Genomic DNA, 17346 nt, shown 5'->3' with positions numbered 1-17346 from the left:
GACTTTATGACAGAGACCACTACCTAGAGCAACCTCAAAGACTTTTCTTCTCTCCCTGCGGGTTCTTACTTCCCTAGTGAAGCTGCAGTGACGTAGGATAGCTGCAAGTAAACACCTCTGAAAGAAACTAATTGACCTTCTACTCCTGCAGAGCTGGAGAAGCTGAGAATACTTCTAAGCTAAAGAACAACATCTGTGTCAGATAATACAAAAATATAAGTAAATTATATTCCTTTCAAATAATTTGCTTTATGAGCATTACTTATTCTGCCATAAAAACCAGACACTAACTGGACAGCCTTTGGTTCCAGAGGCTATATTTACTCCTCTTCTCTGTTATATTACAAGCAAAGCCAGAATTACAAGCAGCAGAATTAATGGGTCCAAAAAGGAAGTGGAACTGAATGCATCCCAAACTGGGCAATTTTAGAGAACCAAGCTCATAATTTATATTTAGGGATAATCTGAAACTTAAATCTAGCATAAAATTAAAACAATATATCCAGTATAACATAAAATCATTAGACATAAATATTTATGAAACTTGATCTGTTCCAATTTTATGTTCTGTACATATGATAGGAAACAGATGAAAAATCTTACATGCACAGTAACAAGCCTTACAAAATTTTTGTCCTTTTAAATAAAGCACTTCCTGGGGCTCGATGGAAAAAGAAAAAAAATCTTCATTTAAAAATAACTGTGGCTTGGCAAGGTGGTGTAAGTGGTTTAGCAATTCAAAATAACACCTAGAAAAACTGGGCATTTTTTTTTTTACTGAAAGAAATGAGTGATACAGCTTTTGCCAGGAAAATTATGCAAATAGTTCAAAGGATTTTTACTCATAAGTTCCCTATTTCATGCTGCAGCACAGGAGAGCCTATTTAAACTGAAAAATATCTGAAAAGTTGCAAGCAAAGAGAGAAGCACTATTACTCACTGAGCTGATGTTTTTCTGAGTACTTTTTATCCTCTCCATTTCTGGAGTGTCTGGGACAGTAGAATAATTACACAGCATCTTCTCTGCTTCATCTTTGTACATTTTCTGAAAAATAAATTTAAAATGTCTATTTTCTGCTTTCTTGGAGGCTTTCAGAACAACCAAACTGCAACAAAACATGCTTATAGCTGATGACCCTCAACATCCTCGTACAGTATTTATTTCAACCTCCCTCTCCTCCATGATGCTGTTATTCACACACAGTATGCTAGAGATTGGGAGGGACCTCAAAAGATCATCTAGTCCAAGCCCCCTGCCAGAGCAGGAGCACCTAGATAAGGTTACACAGGAATGTGTCCAGGCGGGTTTTGAATGTCTCCAGGGAAGGAGACTCCACAACCTCCCTGGGCAGCCTGTTCCAGTGTTCCGTCACCCTCACTGAGAAGTTGTTTCTTCTCAAGTTTAAGTGGAACCTCTTGTGTTCCAGTTTGTACCCATTACCCCTTGTCCTATCATTGTTTGCCACTGAGTAGAGCCTGGCTCCATCCTCGTGACACTCCCCCTTTATATATTTATAGACACTAATAAGCTCACCCCTCAGTCTCCTCTTCTCCAAACTATAGAGACCCAGCTCCCTCAGTCTTTCCTCATAAGGGAGATGCTCCACTCCCTTAATCATCTTTGTTGCCCTGCGCTGGACTCTCTCCAGCAGCTCCCTGTCCTTCTTGAACTGAGGGGCCCAGAACTGGACACAATATTCCAGATGCGGTCTCACCAGGGCAGAGTAGAGGGGAAGGAGGACCTCTCTCGACCTACTAACCACCGCCCTTCTAATACACCCCAGGATGCCATTGGCCTTCTTGGCCACAAGGGCACAGTGTTGGCTCATGGTCATCCTGTCGTCCACTAGGACCCCCAGGTCCCTCTCCCCTATTGTTTGTGTGGGACAGCTGACACTGTGTCCCACACTGATATATTCTCATATGTGTAATATCTTTTCCCTTCACTGTCAGGGTATATCTATAACCTTATTTAGGTAATGCAAAAAGACCTATAAATAGACGTAAACAAATACAATTTACATGGCATGACAGGCCTAAATACAAACAAGAATCAGGCAGTAAGATGTTTTACTACATGTAAATTAATTTAATATAAGTACAAAAGCCTCTACAGAGCTAGAGAAGAGGTACTTTGAGAAATGTCTGTCAAGCACTCATTGGTCACACAGAATTAAAACATTCAGTCTTTGAAGTATGCCTACCTGGCTTGCTATTTCTGAAGCCCTTTTGACCCGTTGTATTTCAGGAGTATATGGGCCAATTTGCATTCCTTTTCCTACAATTTCAGTCTCCAGATCCTTTTTATATTCTTTCTGAAGAAAAAAGAAAAAGAAAAAAAATCAAAACAACTGTAACTAATTCTACAGTTATTTGTACGTCTTCAATGTCTTCAAAGCTATTTTGAGAGCACTGTTCAGACTTTAAATAAATTCTTCAATTTCTTTAATTTAATGTTTCCATTGTGCATAGCTTATTCCTTTTAGCCCAAGTATGTTCAGAAGATTTTATGGTTTTAAACATCTCGTTATGTTTTACTTCCAAAGTAATCTTAAAGAGATTAATTTTGTACTCACCTGGCTTACTATTTCAGAAGCTTTTTTGGCTCGTTGTATATCAGGAGTATCCGTGCCCACTCCCATTCCCTTTCCTTTAATTTCATTTTCCAAGTCTTTCTTGTATTCTTTCTGAAAAGAACAGCATTGTAAATATGTCAGACAGCCAAATTCTTAAATTGTTCCAACTTTAATCTGTGTAATTCCACTGAACAGCATTCTTAAAAGACCAAATACTTCTGATTCAACAGCACTAGCTCTGTAGGATCTATCTATGAGACACCTATGCTGTGGCTGCTGACCAGTTAAAAAGATATTTTAATAGACTTCTTCAAATCTGATATAGCCTTTCACATCTACCTGTCTTTGCAGCTTTTGCAGCTGCAACCACAGACATACATAAACGAGACTTTCTCCCTCAGCTGTGCTTTGCAGTACTGGGGTCATAAGGCTTTGTTATCTCTCCCATTCTGTTTCTTGTTTGGTCCTAACCAAACAAGCAACTCTTTAGACCTAAAAGCAGTAGGGCCCACAGCTACTGAATACACCCCAGGCCAAGCATGGTTTGTGAGAAACAAGCACAACCTGCAAAAAAAATGACAGAAAGGCCAGAGTTTTGGGAAATCTTAATTTTTCCCGTATGCTGATTATGCAACTTTTTTTTATAGTGTCAGCTGTGTTCCAGTACATAGCTGAACAGGTTAGGTATTTGGTGAAATTTGTAGTATTGCTACTGCCTAGATTGGTCATCACTTGGAATTCTCAATGACAATAATTTGTTGCATTCTATCAAATGGAAAGCTTGAACCAGGTATGGTACTGACCATGCTTGCAATTTCAGAAGCTTTCTTGGCTCGTCTTATCTCAGGAGTATCTGGACCAACATCCATGCCCTTCCCTTTAATTTCTGTTTCCAGGTCTTTCTTGTATTGTTTCTGTAAAGGCAAAACTTCATACATTATACTCACAGTAGCCAGAGAGTTACAGGTAGATTTTTGCACAAGACCCAATTTTAAGATTTAGAGCCAATCAAAAATCTTGAGAGTCATAACTCTCAAGACTCTTGGCAATCTTTTGTCAGGAAAACACAACCAACTACAGGAGGAAAACTTTAGGAGATAGTCACTGAGCGTACAAAACTCTACCACTGAGTTTTTAATTAGTGGAGGGGGGAAAAGGGAGAAATCAGTCTATACAGCTTGCTACAATTATCCTCTAAAGTAAAATGGAAGTTTAGCTCTGCAGAACATAGTGTAATAAACTGGAACTTGGTGTCAGCCTAATTGAAACACATTTTACTTTTAAGAAAATATTTTACTTATGAAAGGACTACATGTTAGAAATTTAATACCATACTGAATTGTTTCCAGTGAACTTTCAGAGCAGGAAGTTGTAATTTATTCATTTAATAGGTCTTTCCTGAACTACAGCCATTAGGCAAGTGGCAGTACTCATCCATGATTGCTGCTTTTTCCTCACAACATAAATTATAAATAACCAATAATCAGGAAACAAAATGAATATTTCATCTCCATCTTATCCATGCAAGGATATATTTCTTGTTCATCAGCAAACTATATTAAAATGTAATACAGAAATACTGTGTACAATAGTTGCAATTTTTTTTCAATAAAAAATTAATAGCTTCTCAGGCAGTTCTTTTTCTGTTACTATAGTAGTAATCACTCTTTTTCTGTTCTAGTTTACCTCTGCCTGTGGAAAACAAGGGTGTTTTTTTCCAAAATAGATACACATAACTAAAAAAGTTCTTCTTACTTTTCTTGTTAATTATTTTTCAGGTTTACATTAGTTAGAAAAAGAAGTAAAATATCTTTCTTCTCAATGCAATGGTCTGGTCACTTACAAGAACAAGAACAAAAAGACTTTCAATCTTCCATTGCTATCTCACTCTGATGTGGAAATAAACACAGCAAAACCATTCTCTACTTTGCAAACCACAGTTTTTTGCAAGTATAAGTTAACCTGTGAGAAGACATCACCCATCACTTCCCCTCTGCTAAAGGTGGAATGGCAGATATTTCTTCCCAGCTGTTTGCCTAAAACAGCAAGGAAAAGATAATCCTGGGAGTTGCATTTCTTTACAGTGATAAAATTGGCCCTATGCATGACATTCCCTCTGGTTCTTATAGCTCAAGAAAATCCATTTCTTCAGGAGCAACTCTACTTTTCACAAGTAGAACAGTTTGTTTGCATAAAAGATCTTCCCAAGATGCCTGGCAGTTATTACCAAAATTTATTTGCCGATAGGAGGTACGTGATTCCAAAAACCTCAAAATTATTTCACTGACTTTTCTTTACAAGTCCACTAACAGTCAACTCTTTTTCCCTTAAAATATTAACAATACTATCTTATTAACAAGTAAATAGATGGAAAAATGAACCTAGTTTTAAATACTCTATTGACCCCAATATTTCCATTGACCTTTTAATTGCCTGAAAATCTGAAATTTTTGTTTTGTTTTTTTTCCCCCACAACTTTACTATATTCTTAAAGCAAAACAGAAGGAGTTCTAGTATCAACACGTACTTATTTTACTGTAGATTATGTAAAAAAAAAAAAAAAGAATATTTTCAGTCAAGTATTACATAAAGAGTGAACATTCTGTGACATCAATAAAGTTGACTAGCATAACATACCTCATTTAGTATCTGAGCTGCATTTTTCACTCTAATCAAATCTGGTGTATCTTCAAACACTGTCATTCCTTTTCCTTTCATTCCTTCTTCCAAATCTTTTCTGTACTCTTTCTAAGAAAAACAGAGATTTCTCCACTTACAATTGTGCACAAGATCTTGACAAGAAATGCCACTTATTAAGTGTCTCAAGGGTCTCTTCGAAATTTCTATGAAATATGAATTAGCAGAAGTACATTCTCCAGAGTTAAAACAGAATTGAAAATTATGAAATGTAAGGGTACAATGTTGAAGAAGTGAAAAGGTTTTAATGTCACCACATTTTTTCCTGTTACGGTCTTGAAAAATAGTGTTCTCCTATACAGTGCTAGCACATTGCTTAGGGACCTCAGCTGCCTCTCTATGGACATTTTAACTGCAATAGCATTTGCTTCTACAGACTAATATATGCTGCATAATATATGCAGTTTTTACCTCTGTTCCACTAATGGTATCACAACCAGGACGGATAGCCTGAACACTATACTAGGACCTGTTAAAACCACTACTTGATAAACTGTAATATAGATGCAGAATTCTCTACAGTGGAAAAGCAACAGAATAAGCTGGAACACAGCTGACACTATAAACAAAAAATAAAAAAAATCATTTTTAAGAACTCCAGGTTCACCTTCTTTGCTTCATGTAATACCTAAGTTTGATTATAAAGCTTCACACAAAATACTATGCTACATCTTTGACTATGAAGAAATACATCATTTTGCTGAATCTTGAAAGAATAATTAAACCTATGTAATCTTTGGGTTTGTTTTTCCTTGAATGTGAATATAAACTCATATGCAATTCATGCAGTTACGCATTAAAATACCATTTCCATTTTCTCATATTCTTCCCCTCTGGCTTACAAGCATAGTTTAGTCTCTAAGTAATAAGTCATAAAACTTGTGGAGCTAAGAATTAGGAAACATCTTAATGCATGTAGCACTATGGAGGGAAAATACATCAAAATTTTCAAAGATGAACATCTACAACTATGCTTGCACTTACCACTTCTGCGCACATTCAGCATGCAGCAAGATCAACTCAATTAAAAGCAAGTATTTGCATTTTCCTTATTCAGTAAGCATACAAGTCATGTACGTGCAGAACAGTACTGCACAAACCATACCCAGCTAGAGAATTGTCTACCTGGCAGCCTAGCATGAAACCAGTTCTAGCATGAAAACCGTTCTGATTTATATAAAACTATTAAAGTTTGAAGGATTCTCAGTTATGGAAAAAAAGTGGTTTAATTTATAATGCCACACACAACTGAAGAACAGTGGGCAAATTTCAAAGAAACAGGCATTACAGAAAAACTGCACCTCCTAATAAAATTTTCTTAAAGCAAATTATGTAATAAAACAGCTATATTAGGGAATTTTGATCTCCTTTATTTTCACCCATAACATGTATGATAGATAATAGTTTCAATTAAATTAGTTAAAAGCAACTATATACAGCTCAAGGCATCTATATAACCAGAACAGACTATCATAAACCTGAAATAATTACTCAAAAGGAAAAACTGCTATCTGGACATGAACAGAAACCCTCTTTTCCACTCCTTCATCTATCTGGAAAGAAAATTTCAGGCCCTCTCCAAAACTGTATCAAGCAGATGTCTTATGTAGCATGCCTGGAAGGTCACCAAATCTGGGCTATTTGAGCCTGAGGGAGGAATAAATTCCAAAACTGAAGCCCTCAGAGGGAATTTTCTGAAAACACTCAGTTTTCTATGGAGTCATCTGATTTGCTCATTTAACTCTGTTTTTCTGGTTCAGGTGTACTAGGCTTTATCATTTCCTTATGCTTATATGGAAATCTCAAGAAGTATTGATTCTTACTACAGGACTAATCAGAATATAAAACGACATGCAGCGATTTTTATTCATGAAGTCACTTTTGTATTTAGCTACCAAGTTAACTGTGAGTTTTCAGCACTCAGTAGCTTGTAGTGATGCCGCAACTTAACAACAACAAAAAAAGGAATAAAAATCCTCTACCTCTTTCAGAAAGTTAGTGACTTGTTTTATATGCAAGAACTCTGGGGTCTTGTCTAAATCCATTGAGGGTTTTCCCTTGATCTCTTCTTCAAAATCTTTGCGATACATTTTCTATTGAAGCAAAAACAACAATTAGTGGTAGACATATGTGCATTTCTAAGCATATTTCAGAAAGAACACTGCAAACAGACACAGAAATGAGTCTTGCCATAAATTATCACATTAATAAGCAACTTTATAACTCATTTCATTACTTAGATTATCTTTACAAGACACAAAATTTAGACAAAAATACATATGTATAAAATTTCCGAAGAGAATATTTAACATTATGTATGAAAGAAACGCTTTGGTTCATAGAGAAAAGAGAAGACAAATGGCACACAAAGTAATGGTTTAAACACCGAAAAGTTTCTACCAAGAGGATGAAATCATCCATTTTTCATGAGACACAGCAAAAAGAATTGAATCAAACTGCAGCAAAACAGACACAGGAAAATGCTCCTTTAGGATGGATGGTGAAGCACTGGATTAGAATGCCTGGGAGGTCACAAAACTTCCATTATTTGAAGTTTCTATTAAAAAGTTAGAAAAAAATGGCCTGACACAGAACAGCCAGTCCTGTTGTGCAGCCTGGGCACAGTTGTTCCCCCTTGCTGAGTTCCCTAGGGTGAACAGACAGGAGCACATTTCAGTTAAGGTGTGGGGTCAGACTGGCCTGTATGGCTTCGCTCGCTCCCATCTAAAAAAATCTCCCTCGTTAAAGACAGAATTAAAGGCAGAAGGTAAAAAAGTTAGCAATCTCTGATCTACACAACCTTTTGAGCTTCCACTTAACTAAATTATGCTACTTACAATTTGCATCTAGTTCTAGAAACAATGGGGCTTTTTGAGAAAAAATGTATTTGAAGAACTGAGCTACAGAATAAGAAAACTATTCAGTACTAATTCTACCATGTCCCCAATTTATGAAACCTTTACCATCTGCTTCACCTGTTTTCTTAACCTGAGAACAAGATGTCTGTTAGCTTCTCTGTTGATCTAAATTTTACCAGTTCAAGCACACATTTTTACTAACCTCACTTTGCATCTTTTGAGCTTCCTTTGAAACTTGATACATTGGTGTATCCACAAACTCCAGCATTGATCTGCCTTTAGATTTTTCATAATTCTCTTTGTACTTGACCTAGGAAAATGAAAATAAATGGTGTTAACAGCTGAGAGAATGTGAGATCTGACTGCATGCTGTGGTGGCAGACAGTCTTAGCCATACCGCTTAGAGGTTTTGAGTTGGAAGACTCCTCCCCAGCTTAACCTGCTGGAGAAATAGACAAGGAAACTTTTTCTGGAGTCATTTATTCCTTTGCTTAAAAATATCAGACCTAAAAATGGTAAACATTGAAGACAGTATGGGTGAGGAGCATCAATCACAATCCTGAAACTAATTGTATGATTTTGGCTGAATGACCTCTATCTAGACAGTTGGCAGCTTTTTAATAGGTTCCCCTGTCATGTTTCCATTAAACACCACATTTACTGTAACAACAACAAAATCTGTTTCACAGCCACAGCCCAGAGGTCTCTCTTTCACCCTCAGGAGCATCACTCTGAAATGCACTTTTATTTGTACCTGTGGGAGGGAAAAAGGAACGAATGCCTTCATAGGGTGCAGTCTTGCACCAATATTCCCCTCCCAGCTGCCAATGACCATGATATTAAAGCTAGTAGCAAAATCCCATTGAAGAACACAGGGCTATTACACCCACATGCAATTTTATGCTAACGCACAAAGCAAATACACTTTGTTTGGAAACCTGCAGAATTCTGAATTCATTCATTCACTCTCTTTTGACTAAGATTGGCAAACCTCAAATTAATCAGTGCAGTGTATGACAGAATATTCTACACAAGCCATAAAGGAAAGCAAATATCTACAAATCAAAATATGATATTCAGAATGAATAATATTTTAATTTATTTGTCTCTACAAAAATAGTGATGTCTGTATTTGAGTACAGTGATCAGACTCTCTTTCCTAGTCAGGCTTCTACACTAGGTTTTGGTCCTGGAAAAACAAGCTCCCCTTCCTTACGGTGCTTCTGATTGAATATGCACTGTACATCACTGTAATCTGTCATGCATGTTTGTGCCTGATTTAATCACTGTTAGAATGCTGCATTTTTATCTTTGCAACTGTCCTGGTTCAGCAGCAGGACTGCTGCTGCTGAACCCAGGACAGCAACATGTATTTATGCTTGTGTATACCTGCCTGAAGCACTGCAATTTCTTTGTGATTGATTTGCTTGGTTGTATCCAGGGTGAAATCATAAAAGCCCTTGCTTTGCTTAAATGATTACTTATATTCATACTGGAAAAAACCTATCCAAGAATGTTTTCACAAACAAAATCCAAAAGGTTTTGCAATTTAAACACCATTTTAAATAACTATGGGAGAAACAGCATAAAAGAAACTGTATTTTAGGCCTCAAGATCTACTGCTAAATTTGAAATTAAAATATTGTGAGGAAATGAAAAAAGGGTATGGTAAAAAAAAAAGCAACATAAAACTCTCATCAGTTCCTAGAGAAAATGCCTGTCTTTCCCATCCAAAGCCAAATGTTTATGTCCGCAAGAAAACAAACATCATTATTTACATTTGAAGTGCAAAGGAACACATATGATGGTCTGGGTTTGCCTCCTAGTGGAAGTCATTCTAAATGTCGCACACCAAAATCACTTCTGTGGAAGCAAACAAAAATAATCTCCATCTACAGATTCTGATTTCATACTTTTACTCCCTTTTACTCCATTCCCCAACTAATGGAATAAAATTAGAGAAAAAAACCCTATAAAATCAAATGAGGAAAATCACATAATCTTTTGCTACACTAAACCACAGGCACCAGATCCAGTCTCTTATGTCCTGTTCATTCACCCTGTTCCATAAAATGAAACACAAAACACATCTGTGTACCTTTTTTTTTTTTTTTATCCTGAGTTCATAAGCATCTCAAAGTCTTTACAATAGGGACAGATTAAAAATGTGCCAAACAATAAACTTGCTGTCATACACATATCAAAGTTTTAAATTTTGTGTCTCCACCATTCATGCCAAAGAGAATGAATTACATGTATACCTGCTGTAGTTTAACCCCAACTGGCAACTAAGCACCACACTCCCTCCCTCCCCGTGGAATAGGGGAGAGAATAAGAAGCTTAAAAGAAAACTTGTAGGTTGAGATAAGATCAAGAAAAGAAAGGGAAAGGGAAGGAGAAAGGGAAAGGGAAAGGGAAAGGGAAAGGGAAAGGGAAAGGGAAAGGGAAAGGGAAAGGGAAAGGGAAAGGGAAAGGGAAAGGGAAAGGGAAAGGAAAGGAAAGGAAAGGAAAGGAAAGGAAAGGAAAGGAAAGGAAAGGAAAGGAAAGGAAAGGAAAGGAAAGGAAAGGAAAGGAAAGGAAAGGAAAGGAAAGGAAAGGAAAGGAAAGGAAAGGAAAGGAAAGGAAAGGAAAGGAAAGGAAACAACAAAAACAGATATATTAAACCCAAGCGAAGGAAATGAAAAGCAACTGCTCACCACCAACAATCCAGCTTGTTCTCAAGAAGGATCCCCCCATCCAGCTCTCCCCCTAGTTTATATGCTGAGCATGACATCATATGGTATGGAATATCCCTTGGGTCAGTGGGGGTCAGCTGTTCTGGCCGTGTCCCTCCCAGCTTCATGTGCACCCCCAGCCTGCTCGCTGGCAGGGCAACATAAGAAGCTGAACAGTCCCTGACTTAATGTAAGCACTGCTCATCAACAACCAAAATATCAGTGCGTTATCAACATTGTTCTCAACCTAAATCTAACACACAGCACTACCTCAGCTACTAGAAAGAAAATTAACTCTATCCCAGACGAAACAGGGATAATACCATATGAGGGGAAAGCTCCAGGTTGTGAACTCTCTCCCTCATCAAAAAAATGAAAACAGGATAAGTTCTATCTGTCAAAATCAGTCTGTGTGTGTCCAAACATGCCCATCAAGCTCTCCTCGTAACCGCTGGAATTTATTCTGATGGAAGCTGACGTGTATAACAGCTCTGCATTCCTGTTAGACATGTATACTATTTACATAGAGTATATGTGTTTCATAAAGTTGCACACACTTCTACACTGTAGGTCAATCAGCAAACCAATTAAATCAACCTTATTAGTTTATGGTTTAATTAACCATACAGTCCAACATGTCACACCAGAGCAGGCATAGCTTTGTTATGCAAAAGATGAAGAGAAGTATAAAGTTCAAGGGACAAAGGTATAGTAAGGGAAACAGCTAAATTGGGCAATTAGCTCTGTGTTTCAGAGGACTAAAAAAAAATAGCCCATATGATCAGACTTTGGAAATCAGTTAACAGCACAATCAAAAAGGTTGTTTCCTACAGTGGAAGCAGACTACAAGAAAGATTTGGTATGAGCTGTGGAGAGACAAGGAGGACACAAGGAAGGCATTGGAAAAGCACGAAGAAAGGCAGGAGAGTAGGCCAAGTTAAAAATCAAAGAGAGTACATGGGGGGGTCAAATCTAAAAAGGATTTTGAAAACAGGATTTGTGTAGAAGACAAGTAGCTAGTGGAGACCTTAGGGATTGGCAAAGCATTCTTCTTCCTGCTTGCAGCAAGAAAAAATATCCACCAGCATCTGGACAATGCAAAAATCAGAACCTCAGTATTTCGAGTCCTCAGAAGAAGGCATAGACAATATGAATCAACCCTTCCTGAGCAACAGAAAGAAATAAATTTTGCAAGAAGTGAGCTGCCTTAAGGGAAGTCCAGGTTTCTATCTCATTAGAGATAAGATAGCAAAATACTGAAGCTCATTCCGTGGGTCTTCATTTAATTAGCAAAAAGAATGCCAACCTTACTTTACATTGAAAGAAACTAGAATTAGGCCAAAATGTCATGAAGAACGCAGGAAGGAAAGCTATCAATTCATTACCCATAAAAAAAGGGATAGTCAGTGTTAGCTTCACAAATTGGAAACAGTCAAAAAGCAAGCTTCAAATCATGAAAAAGTAATACAAACAATCAAGCACAGATGGGAAGGCTGGATTATTTTGATTATTTTAGGCATAACCTTCACAAGCAGGCACTGACTCAGAGAAGACAACCCAGTATGATCCTAGCCATTAGGGCTAACTCTTTGTGTGTGAAACATTCACCTCCTGCAGACTGCGAGCAGTCTTCCTTCCCAACACCACCCACTCACGCCTTTCCACGGCAGTTTTGCGTCCCTCCTGTGGTTTCTGGAGTAAAGACAACAAGTGCAGCTAACCAGCCTACACACATGTAGTAGAAATATTTTGGGAACGGGAGAGAAGCTTCAGCATAACACAGAAGCCAGGGGTTTCCCATCTCTTCCTCCCCATTTCAATCCCCATCACTACTCCATGTCAGACCACCAGCCCCACCAAGGGGCATGTTTGTTATGGGGCAGAATGGAGTGTGTGCCTATTTCCTGATCCAGTGCAGGACACCTCAGACATTTAGGAGTAGGAAAAAGGTTTAGACAGAGAAGGTTGAAAGGAAGCTAGCACTCAAGAGGCTGTTTATGGCAGAAGTCAAATTAAACTAGCATAATGGTCACTTTTGTACAGAGACTTGCAGATGAAAGCAATAAGTAAAATCTTAGGCAAAATGAGATTCACAAGGAAAAAAGTATCTTATCAAAGTAAGAAGTGGACAAAGTTTCACAAGAAATGCTCAAGTACCAGAAGGCTGCGTGATTCTTATCCAGTATATTAGTTCTAATAACTGAAATATCTCTTCCTAAAAGCCCTTTTTCCTTCACTACATCCCCCAACTACTATGGTTATAATGCTACGTTCTACTGGCTATGAAACTGTGAAGAAAGTAACAAATATTTATGTATCCTAAAAAGAGTATACATACTACATTCCTTACCAAATATATTTTTCAGATCATTTTTATAAAGGCAACTTACATTGCTATGAGTTTTGCTGATATTTAAAGCATGGTTTAAATATAGCAGGTTTGGCAGATCAGAAGCTGGATCATGTAGGTTTTCCAAATCTTTCTTGTAATTCACCTGGAAAAAGAATTTAAGTTATGTAAAACAAAGTTTAACAAAATAATTCACAGCTTCATATTACCATGTGGCCGTTCGGAAAGAGAGAGCATTAAGTGCTTGCCTGAACAATCTCTACCAACCACTAGATGGTGGTCATTTACTATTATTTGGAGGATAGGAAACAATAAAAGATTCCTTCTGCTGAGCAAGTATTTGGGAACTACTCAAACTTTTCCTCAAAAAATGATATTTACAACAAAATCGTGATTTCTATGACTTTTCAGACTGTTGATTCTTGTTCTTTTTCTCTTGATTCAGGAATGAAACTAACTGTCCAAATAAAAAAAAGTTCTATATAAATCAGTTAAAGAGAAGAGCTCCTGTAAATTTTATTTAATACAGATTGCTTTCAGTAAAGATATACAGTCACCTACAACAAAAGATGATCACTTAATGAAGTAGTAGAAAATAACTTCCTATCAGCCTACAGTAGGATTTACCATTCTTCTGAGAGCTGGATGTCCATCTTTACAGGAAGAAAACCAGCCAGCTTTACCTGTCTTAGATGACAAAACTTTAAACCAGTATCTTTAGTCACTTCCACACACATACCATGCTCTTCTCTGATTTAGACTTCAAATCATCAGCACTCAATTCGCATACCTCTTCTAATAGTTATTACTTCAATTAACTTTTTACTAAACAGTTAGATTTTTGAAACAATTACATATTGGGTAAGAGCCTTGCCAGAGCCAGGCTCTTCTGGGTGGTGTCCCACACTTTGGAAACGCCAAACTACAGAAGGCATGTCCCTTGGCTATCTGGGATCATGGCCTCAAAGAAGAGCTCATGTTTTTAGCATTAGAAACACTGTTAAATATATCAACTCAATAGCATTGTCACTCCATATAGATGCTCTCTCCAATTTGGCTTCAGCAGCAGGCACCCATTGCTGAATCTAGTGACTGGTGTACTTTGTAATACCATTCAGAGGATCAAACAGCAGAATGAAGTCTAAAAGACAGACACATAAATCTGAGCTGCACATACAGCATCCTTCCACAACCACTGGAGAAATGGCAGCACTTCGCTCCTTCTGGAATCTACAACAGGTCAGAAGAATTGCCCCTATATGTATTTTTCTTTCCCAAATACAAAGGGACCGCGTACAAGACGATTAGCTCATAGTAAGCAGTCATACCTTTTGAAATACGAAGTTAAGCAAGACGAATCTCATCTAAAATCATTATGAAAAACTCTCCAGGCCTCTGGCAAAGGGCTTTGTCAGAGGCAGAGGAAGAAATGTGTAACATGCTGTACCTGCTAGATAGACACACTGTATAGCAGAGGTTGCAGCCCAGAGTAATTCGTAATATGGAAAAAGAAATTCTGTTTGAGAAAAAATATTAGGCTTTCACTATGTAAATGCATATAAAATACAAAGCAAATTCACTTACATCACTTGCCAAGGTGGATGCAATCTGTGCTTGCTTGAAGGAAACACTGTCAAGAGGATTGTACTGATGGCTCTTCATTTCCTTACTGAACTGCTCTTTGTATTTCACCTTTCACCAGAACAAACATATCTAATATTAACATGTAGCATTTAAAGAAGGCACAGAGAATTCAGACTACAAAGGAGCTTATTTAAGGCAAAAGCCTTATCCATAAATCTTTAAAGAGTCAAGATGTTTAAAGAAGCCCAGTTTAGCCACACCTGTGACTCTCTCATGCTGGTTTCAAAGTAATTTTTCTGTATCTGAATTTTACTAAAATAAAAAAATAAATTTTAGTTTGTCATATGCGATTACTGGTGCTGAAGCATTTATAAAAAGGAAACAGAAACAAAAACCATACGACTCACCTGAGTAATCAAATAAACCAGAACTGTTTGACTAGCAATAATAATCTACTGAGAATCATTCAATTCATAGTTAACATAATAAATGTGGTTTTAAAGAAAAAAAAATAAGATTAATAAATTATAAATCTGGTAAAATAAATCACTTGTACATTTTTCAACCACTCGAAAGAGGCATATCAGAATCAAACTTTCCACTCAGCCATCTTCCCGCCACCAGGTCCACATGTCACTCGCACTGAGTCAGGCTGTCACCAGAGCCCCCAGGTTTATTTGTAACTCTGACAGAAATTTCCCATGAGACCTCCAAGGAAACTCACTGCAGTACAGTCCCTTCTTGGGGACAATGCCCACCTCATTACAGTGTTAGAAAGCACAATTAAGTGACTGCCTGCCATCACTTTCACTCTCTTTTCTTCTTGTTCAAAAGAAAAAGAGGAAACTACAACACATGTAAGAGGAAATAAGCAATACATAAATGTTGACGAAATGACATTAAAAGTAAATAAATCACAAAAAATCCATACAACCTGCTGAAGAACTGAATTCAGAATCTGAATATATGAAATCAAACAAAGAGTAAATCTCCCTCCTTTGTCCTCCTTGTTGCGCATCATCATCAAACATCTGGGCACTTTGCACACATGACTTGCTTCTTTTCAACAGCTGGGCATCATGCAGGAGAATAAAACTCAGTCTGAATTACAGTGCTTTTATGAATATTAGTCAGACACCTGATATCTGAACCTATGCAATATCCGTTATAATTTACCACGCTCTGCATTAAATAAATACACAGCTTTTCCCTTACTCCTTTTTTCTCTATTCCCACACGCATGTCTGATAAAGTGGTTAAACCACCTCAAACAATCTCCTTTTCTTTTTTTTTTTTCTCAGCTTTAGTTGTGGGAAGAATTTTCTTTTTCCCTTTTAGTTCTTCTTTGCCTCAAAAGACTCTCAACGTGGTTTAGCTTACATAACGTCATCCTTAGCCACGATGCCCAATATTTCATTAATGAGGATAACAAGAAACTAACACCAGGCTACCCAGACAGACACTAAGTGTTTATATTCAAGAACCACATTATGATTCTAGCACTTATGTTAATTTTTCAAAGGAAGGAAATTCAAAAACGTTACTTTTAAAGAGAAACTTTACCTGAACGCATGATGAGCTCCATGAATCTTTCACGCTAACTGTAGAAAAGAATATCTATTGCCTTCTGGTAGATTCATCTGGTTCATATTGTTTGATATTTGCCTTGGCTTTGGATCAAGCGCAAAGGCATATATCTGAACATACAAAGACATTGCCTTTGTCAAAGGCAAATCGACATTCTATGCAAGCAGTAAAGGAATAAATCAGTAGGCTTTTCTCTTTTAAAATGTGTATCTAAATCTTGCCTTCTAATAAAAATCAGGTAGTGCTGGAACATGTGATTCAGAAAGTCTCTGAAACCAAAGATCAAGCTTAGCATGGTAAGCAAAATTATCTTTTACTGCTTGGGCATCAGCTCATATCATAATGACACCATGAACAAGAGTTTAAATATCCAGCTACTGCAGGCTGTATTCTGCCCAGCCAACAAATGCCCACAAACTGTGCATACAAGCTGAATGTACAAGGTGGTCCTTGATATTCTTTCTAAGTGTGAAAACATCAGTACTAAAGGGACCTCTCTTCACAACTGGCTTGCCATGTTCCAGCTGCAGCCATTTCATGCCATCTTTTGAAAGGTTATTTTAGCAATACATTTCAATCTAGAGATTTCAGTAATAAATCCTTAACAGTGTCATTTCAGATCACACTACTACTACTGAAGGAAAGAGGGGAGCCAGTAAACCCAGTCTTCAGAGGGCTGTGCCTCCTGATGTCGATGTACAGGAGGGTCCCAAATTTAAGGAGACTGACAACCAATCCAACTATAAATGCTCCTGTTGGATTGAGGGATGTCTTAGTACCTCTAGGCCCTAATGCCTCATCTGCCTGCTCTCCTTTTATTGACTTTGCTCTCCTCCCCAACACCATCACACATGTCACTCTGGTGCAAAATGGAGACCGCACAATAATATCAGATGACCCTGGCAGTATCTCAAGAGCACTTCCAGCAGTAATTTAACTCTGATGTGTCATAGGGGATTCATCACATTGAAAGTTACACA

The 17346-nt window shown here is 37.4% G+C and overlaps 1 protein-coding gene across 6 annotated transcripts in view; it reads right to left on the bottom strand.

The window, feature by feature from the left end:
• The window catches only part of NEBL (nebulette), a 251627-nt gene that overhangs the window by 46920 nt on the left and 187361 nt on the right, over positions 1-17346 (bottom strand). For 4 of the 6 annotated variants that reach the window (XM_062633653.1, XM_062633655.1, XM_062633658.1 and 1 more), the window contains 9 exons: positions 14780-14887; positions 13236-13340; positions 8334-8441; positions 7256-7366; positions 5214-5324; positions 3380-3490; positions 2577-2687; positions 2205-2315; positions 941-1045 (listed from right to left, as the gene is read on the bottom strand). The exons of the other annotated variants lie outside the window; for them this stretch is intronic. In XM_062633653.1, coding sequence (XP_062489637.1) covers positions 941-1045; positions 2205-2315; positions 2577-2687; positions 3380-3490; positions 5214-5324; positions 7256-7366; positions 8334-8441; positions 13236-13340; positions 14780-14887 — 981 coding nt within the window. The remainder of the gene's footprint in view (positions 1-940; positions 1046-2204; positions 2316-2576; positions 2688-3379; positions 3491-5213; positions 5325-7255; positions 7367-8333; positions 8442-13235; positions 13341-14779; positions 14888-17346) is intronic. 6 annotated transcript variants of the gene reach the window in all.

Source organism: Pezoporus occidentalis, unplaced genomic scaffold (genome assembly GCF_034315485.1).
Source record: "Pezoporus occidentalis ecotype Australia unplaced genomic scaffold, CSIRO_AGI_Poc_V1 ctg40, whole genome shotgun sequence".
Taxonomy (NCBI): domain Eukaryota; kingdom Metazoa; phylum Chordata; class Aves; order Psittaciformes; family Psittacidae; genus Pezoporus; species Pezoporus occidentalis.
The sequence above is the reverse complement of the archived record's forward strand: the minus strand, read 5'-3'. Positions and strand labels throughout refer to the sequence as shown.